Raw genomic sequence first — 16905 nt, forward strand, 5'->3', positions numbered from 1 at the left:
AACTTAAATATTTCATCAAAATCTCTTTATTCTACCCGTCTCACGTAAATATTTTTGACAAAAAATTGGTCAAAAACAAAAAGTTTGCACTGAACGGATTCTGTACAAAACCATAAATTAAATAACTGCAGACAGTGTTTCCTCAGAGAGACTGAGAGGAAAACCAAAAAATAAATGCAGCAGAAAAGGAGAACAGAGGAGCAGATAGTCAGAGATCCATCCAGCACGGAGGAACATCTTTCTACAGACGATAGAATGATGAAGACAAGACAACATCACCACTTATAAAGTAAAGACCAGTCCACAACCCCAAAATATTCAGAAAAATAACAATAATAGAAAAATAGAATACACACAGCAAATATGTACATTTAAGACGCTGGAACCAGTTTTTATTGATTTTTCTTTAAAAACTAATCAAATTTGAGCTTAAAATTATAATATTTCATCAAACCCCCTTTATTCTGTGTGTCTGATTGGAAAATAACGAGTACATTTAAATGTCAGTATTGCCCTAATTCCTTTTATTTTTATTTTACAGCCCTGTGGTTGTCGTCTCTGTAATAGTTGCAGCTCTGGATGCTGTTTTCACGTTTTGTGTTCAGAAAATTCAATAAAAACTTCTTTGGTTGTTTAATAAGTAAAATAATTCAGATCTGAGTCTAACTGCTGCTTCTCTGGTTGTTTCCAGCCTCCAAGCAGACTGAGGTTGTGCTTCTCCAGAACAAAGATGCTTTCTCAGATTTCCATGTTGTTTCTTAAAATGTGCTGATTTCCTTTTCAAATGATAAACTTTAGTTGTGTAACGGCTGTAAAATCCCCATTTGGTCTGAGCTGGTTGTAAAGGTGAGGATGTGGATGAATCAGATGAAGGGATGCAGCATCGATGCCTCGGGCCTCCTGCTCCACAACAACCACCCACTGACCCACTGAGAGCAGGGGGCGGGGCTTAGCCGGCAGGAAGTGGAGGTCGCGTGACGGTCCCGTGTTTACACCGTGAGGGGAATGGGTTCATGTGAGTGTGTGGTGGATCAGCTGGAAAATATTTAACCTGAGACTGAACACAAATAAACGGAGATTATCAGCAGAGGATGGAGGGTTAGAGTCAGTGGGGTTAGTAGGGTTAATAGGGTTAGTGGGGTTAATAGGGTTGGTAGGGTTGGTAGGGTTAGTGGGGTTAGGACCAGAACCTTCTGAGGTCCATATAATATTAATACAGCCGGAATCCATACATTATTATTACAGCAATAATATTATCCATACGTTATCAGTACAGCAGGAATAATCTATTAATAATAACAGGGAATAATATCTGCATGTTAATATTTTTAACAGTCAAAAATTTTTAGTGTGATGCATTAATATGCAGATTATTGATGGTTTTGCATTAATATTCACTTTTTTCCCCACTTCGGTGCATTAAAATCCACATTTTTCATACGTTTTTGAGTATGAACATCCAGGTTTTGACATCTTTTTTGCATTAATAATCATGTTTTTGAGAATTTCGTGCATTGAAATATTGGATTATTGGCTTTTCTGCAATAATCTTCAGGGTTTAAGACTTTTGTTGGTAAACATGCAAGTTTTTGACTTTTAGGTGCATTAATGACCAGGTTAATTTTGTGTTTTAATATCCAGGTCATTTGTGTTTCAGACTTTTATGCATTAAAAACGATTTTCTCTGCACTTTGCTGTGTTAGTATTCAGGTTCGGCACTTTTTCCGTGTTAATATCCAGGTTTTTGAGACTTCTGCGCTTTAGTAGTCATGTATTTGCAATGTTTGTGATTCATTAGTTTGGGTTTTCAGACTTCCGTGGATTAAAAATGATTTTCTCTTTTGTGCATCAACTTTTGTGTATCAGTAATCATGTTTTTGATACTTTTTTGCACTTCAGTTCCTTATAGACCAAGTCATTGATATTTTAATGTGTTTTTAACAAGGTTTTTGAGACTTAAATGCATTAATATATATGTTTATTGCACTTTGGAGCATTAATACCCTTGTTTTTGAAGCTTGTGCGTTAATTGAACCTGCATTTACTTAAAAATAAAGCAAAACTTGGCATCGCTTTAAGTAATTTGAGGCTTCATTGTGACAAAAGTCACTCACCTGTTGACCAGCATAAAGAACATTAAGATCCTTTTTGCTTTGAAATTAAAATACCAACTATTTCATCAAGTTCTCTTACATCTTGTTTTATATCTTGGTAATGTTTTAGATCAAAGACAGATTTTAAAAGTCCAGATTTTTCTCTAAAAGCTTCTTTTATTCATTATTTCTTTTTGAAAAAAGGTCAAACGTTCAGAAAAACTGGGACAGTTCCTTGTTTTAACCGACAGGTGGAAGTCGCGGGCATTTTACTTAAACGCATGCGCAGAAAAGCTCACAAAGAAGAAGAAATGCGGGTTTCTGGTTCCGGGTCGAGCGGCAGAAACGTCGTGTGAACGGCGCCACTAAACTGAAAGTTTCTCACAAAACTCCGCAGTTTGAGCGTTTTAAACCGATTAGACTGAAACATTTCTGTTTGATTTTAACAACGAACCCGGACTGACGTGGATTAAGGACAAAATTCAAGGTTTGTGAGCGTTTTTCTGCTGTTAATGGGTGATGTTTGGCAGCACGATGCTAACCACAGCTAGCCGCTAACCGGGAGTTTTGGTTTTAGCTTCTTTTAGCTACGGTTAGCACGGTTATTTACCCGGTTTAACTCCACTGAGATCTATATATACTGTCAGAAGGCGACTCTGGACTGAGTGACTGAGAGGTGAATGTGATGGAACTAGAGGCGAGTGGATTGATCCAAATATCAATCATACCCATACCAGCCTTGGTATTGATATTGAACGATGTCACTACAATAATATCGATACTTCAGTGTCAGTTTCTCTCCTGTATTAGTAAGACTAGCTCTTTCTGAGCAGCATCGGTCTGCACTGTGAGGCGTTTAGGGAACCTCGGTAAACGTACAGCCTGTCCATAAGCAAATGTTCAGCTAATGAAGTGTTTCACGTGGAACCAGGTGGAACCAGGTGGAACCAGGTGGGCACAACGAACTGACAATGTCTGTCACTCTTCATTATCAAAGACAATAACCGTAGGGGGATTTTTTTATATTCATCATTACAAGAGTGACTCAGTGCAAAGAAATTCATGGACAATGCATCTTAAACCAATAAATGATTCTTTTTTGGTGATTTATAGTCAGAAACATTTGGAGAGATGTCTCCTCTAACATCCATGATGGATTCTGAGATCAAATCTTAAACTTTGAACAAAATTAATCAGCTTTATAAGGATTTAAACACAAATCTTTATATTTTAAATGCTAATAAGTCTAATAAATGCATAATTTTCCAGTTATTTCAGAGCAAAGTGAATATAAACTGTGAGACTCTGCTTGCTGGATAAATAGACAGACTATTCTACAGTTATTTTTATTTATGGTAATTTAAAGCTATACATATTTTAGAAGTTGTGGAAGCAGTGAACTCTTTGATCAATGATAACAGGAGGTTTGATTTGTGTCACCTGTTGGTCCTGTACAGGCGGTGAAATATAAAGCGACCGTTCCTGGAGCCAAAACAACAAAAACAGTTTTTAAAGTAGGATAAAACCGTTATAAATTCTTCTCAGGAAGGAGATAGAGATGCTGAAGAGCAGTTTATGTGGTGCAGATGTTCAGTCACGTGTCCAAACATCTAAATGCTGTCAGAGATTCATGTTTGCTCCTCCTCCTCATTTTTCTTGCAGGAAAAACTTCTTACGTTAGTAGTAGTGTTGTGAAACGATTAAAGTTATTAATCAGATTAATCATGATGGATTAATCTGCGTTAACTCGTTAGTTTGGACAGCCCTCGTTAGAAGCCGTCAGCTGTAGTGAATCTGTGAGCTGAAATCTAGAAAACATTCTCAGAGTAGCTCGTAAACAGCCTAGCTGTGTTTTTGATGAATGTTTAATGACGTTTTGGAGAGCATTGGGTTCTAAAAGACGAATAGATCCAGGTTTAACATCTTCAGCTCTCTGTCCTTCTGTTCTGTTTAACCGGCTGTGAAGGACCAGTTAGTGCAGCTCTCCTCCTGCTGAAAGCTGAGTCCACCTCCTACATGAAGACTGGAGTGGTAGAAACAGGTCTGCATGGTTTGGAAGGAAACGGCGCTGTATTTAGCTGATTTATGCTCTTTAGTGGTGTGAAGAGAACCTGTTGTTGTTTCTGCTGTTTTTGGAGCTCACGTATTTCCATGCAGCTCATTTCTTTTTCTGTAAACAGGTCTTCCTTTTCTCTCCTCTTCCTGCTCATGTTGCTGCACACAGTTATTATATTAAATGACAAATACACGGAACCCTTCAGTGACAGTAAATGATGGATCAGACAGACGTTTCTGGTGGATTAGTCATGCCAAATTAAAACTGTGAGTTTTTGTATCAAGCAGCAGAATAGTTTTAGCGGGATGTGTTTGACGTTAGATATCAGCTTGTAATGAATTAAAAGCTTCTGAGGTAAAGATTGTAGTTAACAGAAGGATTTGAAAAGAGATCATTTGTTCATTAGATTTATGTAATCCATCTATAACTCATGTTGGTTATAATCTGGCTACCAAACATGCTTTCTAACCAAACCAGCTGCATACAGCCTGATCAGAAGAACCGAGACAATAATAGGACCGATAACAGCAGATATCAGGGTGGATTCAAATACAGACATGACTGAAAAATGGTTCAAGTTCCTGCATAGCTTTACCCTTTAGCTTTAGACAGTCATGAGACGTCCGTCCATCATCATCCATCATCATCCATCCATCCGTCCATACATCCATCCATCATCCATCCATCCATCATACATCCATCCATCCACACATCCATCATCCATCCATCATCTATCCATCATCCATCCGTCCATGCATCCATCCATCATCCATCATACATCCATCCATCCATCCATCCACACATCCATCATCTATCCATCATCCATCTATCCAACATCCATCCATCATCCATCCATCCACACATCCATCATCTATCCATCATCCATACATCATCCATACATCATCCATCCAACATCCATACATCCATCCATCATCCATCATCCATCATCCATACATCCATCCATCCATCATCCATCCATCCATCTATCCAACATCCATCCATCATCCATCATCTATCCAACATCCATCCATCATCCATACATCATCCATCCATCCATCATCCATCCATCATCCATCCATCCATCATCCATACATCCATCATCCATACATCCATCATCCATACATCCATCCATACATCATCCATCATCCATACATCCATACATCCATCCATCATCCATCCATCCATCATCCAACATCCATACATCCATCCATCCATACATCCATCCATCCATCCATCATCCATCCATCCATCATCCATCCATCCATACATCCATCCACTATCTATGCACCTTAATCCTCATTAGGGCTGTGGGGGATGGATTCTATCCCAGCTGTCTTAGAATGAAGGTTCAGCTGGACAGCAATAATGACTGATGATGCTAATGGGATGCTAACTCTACAGGACTGGAGGATGTCTCTTCCGAAGCGAGAGGTGGAGGAGTTGAGGCCTTGGGTGGAGCGAACCGTGAAGAAGGTTCTGGGTTTCTCTGAACCCACGGTGGTCACTGCAGCTCTGCACTGTGTGGGGAAGGGCCTGGACAAAAGGAAGACCACAGGTAACCTACCTGGACACTGGTGTTTACCTGAATGGAAGGTTCAGAACCTGACGCCACAAGTCCAGAGTTTCATTAGAATGTTTGTTTATTCATCCCACAGTGGGGAAATTAAGATTTAAAACAACAAAGATGGAGCACATGTGTAGGGAACACCAGCACAACACTACAAATATAATAAAAAAATGTACATAAGTACTGTTAATATGGCACACATTCTTCCATCAAGTAATCTATCTGCATGTGGAAATCCAGACGTACAGATTGCTTTAGATGTGAATTATAATGTCTAAATCTGTATGATGACATGTAGATTCTTTCATGAATAAACAGAAATGTTCATAATTCTCTGTTGCAGCAGAGGGAAATAACTGTAGTTCAGGGAAAATGTTGAGTTTTTACCAAGGTGTAGATTGCAGTGGTCCTCCAGATGATTTCAGAACTGCTTTGAACAGATCATGAATGTTTGTGGCTGTCCTCTTTTATAGGTTATTTAAATGTGACAGAAGTGTGTCTGTTTGTATTTGATCCCTCAGCAGTGTTCATTTAACACACTGCTTCCATTTTCTCTGTAAACTAATAATAAATGCACAGATTTAAACCACTGAAAGGTAGCTGACTGTAATTAGTCTGTGAGGCTTTAAAATCCCCTAAATGTGTTCAGGTCAGAGCAGAAAGCAGCTGAGTGTTCAGAATGACCAGGTGAAGCCTCTCTGAGCTGTTTTATGTGTGATCTAAAGGCTCCTTATTTCTGGTTTTCCTTCAGACCAGCTGCGTCCGTTCCTCGATGACTCTGCTGGAGGTTTCGTTGAGCGTCTTTTTGAAGCGCTGGAGGAAAGTCGCATCGCTCGTGGAAACAAAGGAGGAGGAGAGAAGAACCGCAAGAGAGACCTGAAGGTAGTAGAATATGTGTTTATTTAGTCTGATGTCGTTAAACCTCAGGTTGAACGTTCAAACCTTTAAAATGATTTCTCAGAACAATCGGAAAGAGTTGATTACTTTGATTATCCTGTGCGGTTTTACTCTCCTACTTCAGTACTACTTCTTACTTTTCCGTTCTCTTTTTAAGATCAGATAAACTTTGTTGTTCCCTTCGTGGGTAAATTATAGAGCAGTTTGATCCAGATGAAGGAAAGAAGTCTGTGATAAAGAACTTACCAGATCTTTACATTTCCCTCAGTTAGCCACGATTCTGTCTGTCAGATCCACTCTTACCTTCACTTCTCAATAGGGATGGGAATTTCGACTAATTTCCGAACCGACTAGTCGCAAATAAAATTTGCGACTAGTCGGTTCGGAAAACTTGCAATTTAACCCTTTAAGCGCCGAAGTCGCAATATTGCGACAAGCAACATTGCTTAACATAACAACCCATAGCTTCAAATATATTTTGCCTCATGCAGTTACTTCTTTATACCAGGAGATGGCGGACATCTGGAACTTCAATCTGAGCATCAGTTTCATTCAAAATTTTGGAGTTTACAGAGTTTGAAAACCGAGGAGACCAGACTCGCCATCGGAGCGTATCAGAGCGCAAGACGGCACATTTTAGAGCGAGAAAACTCACCGTACCGAGAGGTCTGCTCAACGCTGACAAAGTACTTTGTCAAGTAATGGCTTACTCATATTCTGAAGAGGAATATTCACCCTCTGATGAAGATGTTCAGTCGTCCACTGAGACAGAAAGTGCCGCTGCGTCTGTGCGTAACGGCAGCGGGTCGGTGCGCCATGACAGTCCACGAGCAGCACATAGTGGAGCCGATGCTTTGCTTCGGGGGGCAGGAAGGGACGTGGTGGGTGTAGCTGGAGTGGTCAGAACACCGCTAATGATGAGGGGGATAGCGGGGGTTGAAAAAAAACACGGAAATAGCAGCAGACACGGGAGAAAATGCACTGATAATAACGATGGAGGCTGCAGTGGCGTTCAGGGACCCGTCGTAAATGACGATGATGATGGCTGGGTTTGATTGACAGATGAGGAAGAGTTTCAGAAGTGGATCAGACATTTTGATGAGCTTGTTGGATATCGTTGAGAGAGCGATCAAAGGAACCATAACTGATTTAATGAGCCATTCAGTTTCACTGTAGCGGCCGTGTGTACTTAGACTTGCATGGCTTCATCTTTGAGACAAGCATATGCTACTGGCAGGAGCAACCAGGTAGCGCAGACAGGACGAGTGTGCGGCGCACGGCCGAGCGTAGAGCTGTGTGGCGGCGCCCTGTTGGGACCGGGGGCCACGAAGCGTGGCTGTGCGGGGGAGGGGTGTGAACGGACAGGCGGTGTAGGTTTGGAGAAATGAACGTGTCATCTGGAGGTCCACCGCCCCCTGCTACATGTGAGGGGAGGAGGAGCAGTTCTCTCCCTGACTGCTCAGCCTGTTTACAAAGAAGCCGATGCAGAGGCGTGAAGAACAAGGAGCATGATGCTTAATGCAGCGTTTAACCGACTAGTAAAATACTAAACGTTTAATAAATGAGTAGGCGGTTAAACGACTAGTTGCGCACATCCCTAGTTCTCACACCTTTACCAGAACCTTGATTAAATTATCGTTCTCTTCTGTTGTCTTCCCCTCAGGCACTGATTAGTAACCATTAATCAGCCTGAATTTACCTCCAGCCCCTCCCCACCCTCTGATCTGTCCTCTGACATCTCTATAAAATGTTCTGGGTCGACTTACCTTTGCAGACTCTGTCGGTAAATCCACCTTATTACCAGAAAAAAACTAACTACAGCAAAACTTTGAAGGACCAGGAGTGAAATGTCTTCTGCACCAACAGCAAATCCAAAAGTACAGGGTTACATCTATATATAAATCTGTTCACATCCTTCTTCTGGGATGAATTTGGATTTATTTCACCACCTCTACTTTCTGTTCTGGTCGGATCAGGACGTGTTCGGAGACGAGTCTGAACCAGGCGTCATGCGGGAACTTCCGGAGTCTGTCGGAGGGACGACGGCGAAGAGGAAACGAGTTCCTCGCTTTGAGGAGGTGGAGGAGCCGGAGGTGATTCCTGGACCTCCAGCTGAGAGCCCCGGCATGCTGACCAAGATGCAGGTACAGAACGGTCCGGTTCACTGCAGAATGAGGAGCTGCTCTGTGAGTGACGGTTCTATAACTAACCCTACTACGGCTGCTGGTTTCTACCCACCAACAGATCAAACAGATGATGGAAGCCGCCACCAGACAGATAGAAGAGAGGAAGAAGCAGCTGAGCTTCTCCTCCGTCCCTGGAGCTGGAGTAAGTAATCTGTTTCTACCACACTTCCTCCAGTTACTACAGTAATCTGATTACTAAATGACTACAGATACACCCAAAGGATGACGTTCTCTAACACTAAACCTGTCCATATAAAACAGTAAGGGCTGCTTCATCTGATCAGCATAAATTAAACATGTATGTAAGTTATCATGGCTGTGTAGCATCAACATATCATTATTCTACCTGTAGAGAGGAGTTTGTTCCAGCCTCGTATGAAACCAACAGCAACCATAAAACTAAAGTAAACACAGTTCTGGGACCAGCATTATATCACCATCAGCAGATATCAGGGATCAGATCAGAAGTGAAAAGCTGTGGATCAGTGCATCCCTGGTACTGTACACCTCTTCCTTCTCCTCTTCTTACTCTTCCTCCTCCTCTTCCTCCTCCACCTCTCCTCCTCCTCCTCCTCCAGTCTCAGGCTGACTCCCCTCCAGTCTCGCGGCTCCTCAGCAGTTCTGCTGCCGGTGGGTCGTCCATCGCCCCGTCTCAGGCCGCCAGCTTCATGAACGACGCCATTGAGAAGGCCCGGAAGGCGGCCGAGCTGCAGGCCCGCATCCAGTCCCAGCTGGCCATGAAGCCCGGCATTCTGGGAGTTCTGGGGAACAGCGGGCCTCACAACCTGGTGGCTCTGGCTAACCTCCACGCCATGGGCATCGCCCCGCCGTGAGTACAGTTTGATGGACGTGTTTTATCTCACCTACTGCCTCTGAATGCAGCATTTTTACCCCAGAAGCTTTTCTCTGGCAGACTCTGGTTTTAGAGGTGAAGTTAGGGATCCACTGATCATCATTATTGTTATTCTGCAGTAAACTCTGTTTAATGTGCTGCGTTTGGCTCTGATGCCAGAAAGCTGCTTCCAGGTGGGAGGAGACGTTAGCGAAGCCTTCAACACAGCAGATGTTGCTAAAACACTGTAATCTGACCCAAGCAGGATCGGTTTACCTGCTTAGTAATTAGCTTGTTGGTGTGATGATGCTAAGCTAATGCTATCATTAGTGCCTGCTGCTAACGCTATCTAGAGCACTTAGTTATTTATCTAACTCAGTTTTTCACTTATTTTTCCACTAATCCGTCTATTTTTTCCCCTCTCTTGCTAATTGTTTTCTCATTTGCTGTTCTGTTGTGACTTTTTCTGCTTCATGGTTTCTGTTTGAGGCTGCGTGTCCTTCCTGTTTTAATGATTCTGTCATTTACAAACAGTTTGTAGTCGTTTTTCTTCATTGTGTGAATAAAACTGTGTACTGATTAAACAGCACTGTCTCTGTTTGCTCACTGCAAACACAAACGTGCTCACATCCAGGAAAGTAGAGATTAAGGAGGTGAACAAGCCGACGCCTCTGATTCTGGACGAGAAGGGACGAACCGTGGACGCCAGCGGGAAGGAGGTGGAGCTCACACATCGGATGCCCACGCTGAAAGGTTTGATTCTCGGATAATCGCACAGAAACGCTCCGTCTGTTCTGGTTCTGGTCCTCATACCGACTCTTTCCTCTTCAGCTAACATCCGAGCGGTGAAACGGGAGCAGTTCCGTCAGCAGCTGAAGGAGAAACCCGGAGACGACCTGGAGTCCACTTCCTACTTCGACCACCGGGTTTCCATCACACCGGCGCAGCGAGCCCGACGGGGCTTCAAGTTCCACGACCAGGGCCGCTTCGAGAAGATCGCTCAGAGGATCAGAACTAAGGTGGGACGTGGAACCAAAGCACCAGCTGTCGCCTCGTACACTTTGTTCACTAAAACGTTTGTTCTCCGGGTCAGGCTCAGCTGGAACGGCTGCAGAATGAAATCGCTCAGGCGGCCAGGAAGACGGGAATCCAGGCGTCGACCAAACTGGCTCTGATCGCCCCGAAGAAAGAGATCGGAGAAGGAGAGGTGCCCAGCATCGAGTGGTGGGACTCGTACATCCTGCCCTCCAACATAGACATGTAAGAAGCTCGTCCACGTCCTCAGCACTTCATCCTGTTTAGTATTTCAGTCCTTCCAGGATTTCGCGGGCGTTTTTCGTGATTGTTGCGGCCGAAAATGCCCGAATTCGTGGCAGTTTTTCTAAAAAATTGCGATAAAAGTTGCGATGTTTAAAGCTAATTTGTTGTGATGAAATTGTGGGAGACAGTGACGGCTGCTAAAAAGCTGTGTTTTTCCAGCTTGTAGAACATGTTTCAATGCTGTGATTGACAATGTTTATTCTGAAATTAACGTTCCAATCCATTCCCACAAAAGCTGGCACACCACGGTGGGAGGCGGGCAAAGTTGTGGGAAAGTTGCGGTGATTGGACAAAATAGCAAGGCTGCACAAAATTCGTGGAGATTGGTTGATTTCGCGCGATCGTGAACTCCTGGAGGGACTGATGTTTAGTCCTTTCCTCCTGCGATTCTCTCTAGTCTGATTTAAGGTGGACTTTATTGTTCCCTTATTGGGGAAGTTCTCCAGCAGTTTGATCCAGATGAAAAAATCAGGACGAGAAGCTAAAAAGTAGTTAAAGCTCAGAATGAATGTAAAATAAACACGTACAGCTGTCCTTCATCTGTTATTTACATTCTGTTTTTATAAATATACACTTTTATTAGTTCAGAGTCTTAAAGTATAATTCTGACATTGACTGTCAGCTGTGATGTTTTTAAATAAACTCTAGAGTTCTGGTTAAATCTGGAGCTTCGATGACGCTGCATGTGTGACTTTAATACACTATTAATAGTAATATATGATTACTTTATGTAGAACAGTGTTTCTACTGTTCTGCGTTTTATAAAGTTATTGGGAGCAAAGAGCTGTTTATGTGATGCTGCTGCACATTATTTCCAGTTTTATTCATGTGTCACGTTTAAATCTGGTTTTATTCTGAGCAGCGTCACAGTTTCCTTCATAAACTTCTGTCTTCTCTTCACCACAGACGATGTTTGTATCTGTGGAAATCTAACACGTGTTTTCTGTTTCACGTCCCAAAGAAACCCCGACACTAAGTTTGAAGAGTTTGATCTGTTTGGTGTGACCAACCTGGTGGAGCATCCGGCTCAGATCAGTCCTCCAGGTGAGTGTTCAGATTTATCTCTGACCAGTAAACGCCTCCAAGAAGCAGAAACTAAGCTGCTGTCATCAGCAGCTGTTTGAGGTAACGCTGGTGTTCAGACTCCTCATTTCAGTCTCAGTACTTGATGGAGACCAGAAGCTTCTGTGAGGCATTCAGGGACCATCTGTAAATAGGAGTGTTTTATTTATATTCAGCTTCTAGGAGATGCTTTCAGGTACAGAGCGTTCTAGGTATTGGTATGGAATGTAGCTCTATTTAGTCACAAATACAGTTTGTTCAGAATCATATTTATGAGCTCAGTATTGATCAGTCACCTGGATTATCATTTAAATTAATAAATAGAACAATCATTAGAATTGTGCAGTTTTAGTTGGTTGTAGGAAATATTATGTCCACAAAAAAGTCATCCAATTATTACGGTTTGTTGTAAATAAAGAGTTATTGAAGCTTCTGCTGATGATCCTGTTCTGTGTCCTCACATAGAAATAAAGCTAAAGATCTGCATTAACTGTCTCTGATGGTGTTTATTTCACTAATAGTCACAGTAAACGTGTTCTCATTGTCAGTGGACACAGATAAACCGGTAACGCTGGGCGTCTATCTGACCAAGAAAGAACAGAAGAAGCTGAGAAGACAAACACGGAGGGAGGGTCAGAAAGAAGTTCAGGAGAAGGTCCGTCTGGGTCTGATGCCTCCTCCAGAGCCTAAAGGTAGGAGCTCACACTGATGTCTGTGGTTGTGCTTCATCATAACCCACATTAAACACACTTTACCACGTCTGGTTCTTTCCTCAGTACGGATCTCCAACCTGATGAGAGTTTTGGGGACGGAGGCGGTTCAGGATCCCACCAAAGTGGAAGCTCACGTCAGAGCGCAGATGGCCAAGAGGCAGAAGTCAGTGACGCTCCGTTTCCTCATCCGTTCACTGCTCTGTGCAGCCTTTCATGTCTTTAGCTGGTAAATGTTCTTTTCTTTCGCCGATCCGTATGAAACTTTTTTTTCCCTGCAGGGCCCATGAGGAGGCGAATGCAGCTCGGAAGCTGACAGCAGAGCAGAGGAAAGAGAAGAAGGTGAAGAAGTTAAAAGAAGACCTGACAGACGGCGTTCACATCGCGGTGTACAGGTTGGTCAGTAGGGCTGGCCTGGATACTGGTTTCTGCTCTCTGGATGTTCGGGCCCTATTAAAGACGAATATCCGGATATTCGTTCCGCCCCGGAACGTCTGACGGGGGTGGGGGGGTGGGATGTCCATTCGTCTGGTCTCTCAGGTCCAAATTTTGCCTTCGTTTTGTCTTCAGTTAAACTGAAGAATTCCCAAACAGTGGAGGTCTTCAGCATCTTATTTTGTGTTTATGAACGAAGTGAAGCGTGACGTCAGAGTCTGCAGCAACCCGGACATTAGGATGGTAAGAAACAGGAATGGAGGAGACAAAGGCGAAGGGAAGAGACGAGCTCCAAATATTTTCATCTGGGGGGAGGAGGGGGTGATCACATGGACACATGTTTATGTTAATTTGGGGGGGGGGCGAATATTTGGATAGCAAAATTAATATCCAGATCCCGCCGTAGTGAACGAATATTTGGATATTGGGGTCCAGCCCTACTAGTCAGTAGGAGGCTTCAGATAGAGTGAATGAAGCTGATTGATTTCAATCCGTTCTCTTCCAGGATCCGGAACCTGCAGAACCCTGCTAAGAAGTTCAAGGTGGAGGCCAACGCCAACCAGCTGTACCTGACAGGAACCGTGGTTCTGCACAAAGATGTCAACCTGGTGGTGGTGGAAGGAGGTAAATGAATGTTAACATTGTCTGTATTTATGCAGCGCCTTACTGCACCTGAAACCATGCCCTACATAATGTTAATACAGACCTTTTTCTTCTTACGTTTCCGTTTCTTAAAAGTCTAAATATGTGTTTTTCTGTTTTTTTTTTAGGCCCAAAATCCCAGAAGAAGTTCAAGAGGCTGATGATGCACCGAATCAAATGGGAGGAACACAACAGCAAACGAGACGGTGAGACGGAGAATAACAAGCAGAATATTAATGAATCCTCTATAAACGGTCACTAATAATCAGAATAATTAGCATTAAATCATCTTTAAAAGCTCATTAATGTGCAGAATTTAAACCAAAAGCTGCAGATAAATAATAAAAGAAGGAAGATTTAAATGACTTCAGCATTTTTTTTCTTCAGACTTTCCATTTTTTCCAGGATTATTCATCACCAGCTGTTTTCTTTTTGTTTCTTCTTTAGACCCAGACGGAGACGACGACACCAAGAGGAACAACAGATGCTGGTTGATCTGGGAGGTGAGGATTATTAATGCTTCTCGTTTTACTCCTTTTTTTATTCTAAATATGTTCCTTCCACCACAATTTTCATGAGTCTGAACATTATTTTCCTTTGGTGAGCTCCTGGATTTCTGTAAAAGCACCGACCTCCTCACCTTTGGCTTTATTTATGCTTTTAGAACAGCCTGTCTTTCTTTCTGTTTTTCTGTTTCTTTCTTTCTTGCTTTCTGTTTTCTTTCTAGTTTTCTGGCTGTCTTGCCTCCTTCATTATGCGTCTAATAATAATAATGATGATCTAATAGTAATAATCCATGTGGTCTCTCCAGGGAACGGCTAAAGAGCGAAGCTTTGGGGACATGAAGTTCAAGCAGTGTCCTACAGAGAGCATGGCCCGGGAACACTTCAAGAAGCACGGAACCGAACATTACTGGGACCTGGCTCTGAGTCAGAGTGTCCTGGAGCCCACGGACGACTGAAGCTGGAGGGAGAGCTCAGGTCCTTCAGTCCCTCATTTCACTCCTTAATTCCTATCCCCTATCCCTCCTTCCTCTCCTCCTTCCTTCTCTCCTTCCTTCCTTGGTTCCCAGACCCTTGGTGGCCCGTTGGTCGTCGGCTGGATCCCCCAGAGACTTGAACCTGGAGCCGTGTGTGTGTGTGTGTGTGTGTGTGTGTGTGTGTGTGTGTGTGTGTGTGTGTGTGTGTGTGTGTGTGTGTGTGTGTGTGTGTGTGTGTGTGTGTGTGTGTGTGTGTGTGTGTGTGTGTGTGTGTGTGTGTGTGTGTGTGTGTGTGTGTGTGTGTGTGTGTGGCTGTGGATCCGGCTGTTTGTCGGCTTCTCTGATGTTATCTCTGAATGAATGGATGCAGTCTGACAGATTGTGATGATTGTGTTACGAGCAGAAGAACCTCCACTGATGACAAACGGTGAACCAACACAATGAGAATGAAGCTGAAGGACCCGAGGTGGTGATGTTACAGAGTTTAAAAGCTCTCCTTTTAGTTTTTCTTTTTCAGAAATGAGCTGTTTGTCTGTAACTCAGAGGATGAAATAAACCAAATCTAACCGACTGGCACTTCTTCATTCAGAGCCGTGATGATCGACTCTTTAATAATTTGATGAAAACATTCAGTGGTTTAAATGTGACTGTTGTCTGCTTTTATTCCCCTCTGACCACAAACTGAATCATCTCAAATCAGCAAATCTTTACAGTTTCTGTTGGATTTTATAGCATAAAATCAGATATTTCTGAAGTCATTTGTGAAATTTTAGCTTCATTTATGAAATACTGTCAGGGATAAAATGTTTTTAGAATCACCTGTTGACCCATTTAATCAGGTTTCTTCTTCTGTCACTAAAACAACATGTGAGGAACTCTGGAAGATAAAAACCAGAAAGTTTCTCTATTTCTCATGTCATTGATCCAGAATCTGGAATATTGGACAGTGGATCAATGACACCATGAGAAATGGAGAAACATTCAGGTTTTTGTCTTTAATAGTTCCTCACATGTTTAATGAGAGAATAAACCTGATAAAGTGGGTCGACGGACAGGCTTTAAAAAGTGTTCATTAATATTGATGTTTTATGAGAAAAAGGTTTAAAATTAAATCGACGATGGATAATTTTATTTTCACACAAACTGCTGCCATTGGAAAAAACGTATGAAGTAAGTCGAGTCCTCATCCAAGTAGTTACTGTTAACGATCATTGAACTTTTCTGTTGTCTGAAGGGGCTGAAACTAATCCATGTTTTCATTACTTTCTCTTAAAATGTCACAAATGTAAAGCTGTTTCCAAACGCTGCCAAAGGGTTGAAACTTTGTTCCACAGTTTGATGTTGTAGACACGTTAGCTACTGAACTTCACTGCACATAAATAAAGCTTCAGAAATGACTCCTTTAGGGGTGAACTATTAAATACAGCAGCACACGTTCTGATGGTTGATTCATGAGTTTAAGAAGCTCTACATTCAGTGATTCCAGCTCCTTAAATGTGTTTTCTGATTTCTTTTCTCTGTGACAGTAAACTGAAGATCTTTGGACTAAACCAGGCAACTGATGTTTTATAGAGCTACAGATTAATTGATTAGCAGTCATCCATCCATCCATCCACCTACCCATCATCCATTCATCCATCAATCATCCATTCATCCAACAATCATCCATCCGTCTATCATCCATCCATCCATTTATCCATTTATCATCCACCCATCCATCCATCCATTTATCATCCATCCATCATCCACCCACCCATCCATCCATCCATCATCCATCCATCCATTTATCATCCATCATCCATCCATCCGTCTATGTTCTTCCTCTTATTCATCTCTGGTCATGGAGGCAGCAGATGAAGCAGGTCATTCCAGACAGAACATGCAAACTGACAGGTTGAACTCCAATGACCCCCTCAGCAACTCCACAAGAGTAAAGATCTGATCCACCGTTCCACCACCAGGATGAAGTCATTGCTCCTCCTGAATCTGAGGTTCAGCCATCGGTCAGAGCCTCCCTAGTCGTCGACTATTTAATAAAAATATCATTTGTTGTGACTGAATCTTTATAAATGTAAAGATTTTCTGTTTTTTCTCCTGATCTGTGAAAGAAAATAGAATATATTTGG

The 16905-nt window shown here is 42.4% G+C and overlaps 1 protein-coding gene across 1 annotated transcript; it reads left to right on the forward strand.

Moving 5' to 3' along the window:
* The first annotated feature begins 2395 nt into the window (after positions 1-2395).
* On the forward strand, positions 2396-15349 carry prpf3 (PRP3 pre-mRNA processing factor 3 homolog (yeast)). Its single transcript, XM_022206660.2, has 17 exons — positions 2396-2580; positions 5551-5704; positions 6468-6598; positions 8590-8757; positions 8858-8941; positions 9378-9628; positions 10266-10384; positions 10463-10650; positions 10725-10891; positions 11913-11995; positions 12562-12705; positions 12790-12889; positions 13005-13118; positions 13664-13782; positions 13929-14006; positions 14248-14303; positions 14612-15349. Exons 2-17 carry the CDS (start codon positions 5560-5562, stop codon positions 14759-14761), a joined length of 2097 nt encoding a protein of 698 aa, XP_022062352.1. The 5' UTR covers positions 2396-2580; positions 5551-5559; the 3' UTR covers positions 14762-15349.
* Positions 15350-16905: the final 1556 nt, after the last annotated feature.

Source organism: Acanthochromis polyacanthus, chromosome 12, assembly GCF_021347895.1.
Source record: "Acanthochromis polyacanthus isolate Apoly-LR-REF ecotype Palm Island chromosome 12, KAUST_Apoly_ChrSc, whole genome shotgun sequence".
Taxonomy (NCBI): domain Eukaryota; kingdom Metazoa; phylum Chordata; class Actinopteri; family Pomacentridae; genus Acanthochromis; species Acanthochromis polyacanthus.

Coding starts and splice junctions, on each gene's coding strand:
- prpf3 (XM_022206660.2), top strand. CDS start 5,560: ATGTCTCTTCCGAAGCGAGAGGTGGAGGAGTTGAGGCCTTGGGTGGAG. Junction 10,385..10,462: donor TCGGATGCCCACGCTGAAAG/GTTTGATTCTCG, acceptor TTTCCTCTTCAG/CTAACATCCGAGCGGTGAAA. Junction 13,783..13,928: donor CCTGGTGGTGGTGGAAGGAG/GTAAATGAATGT, acceptor TTTTTTTTTTAG/GCCCAAAATCCCAGAAGAAG.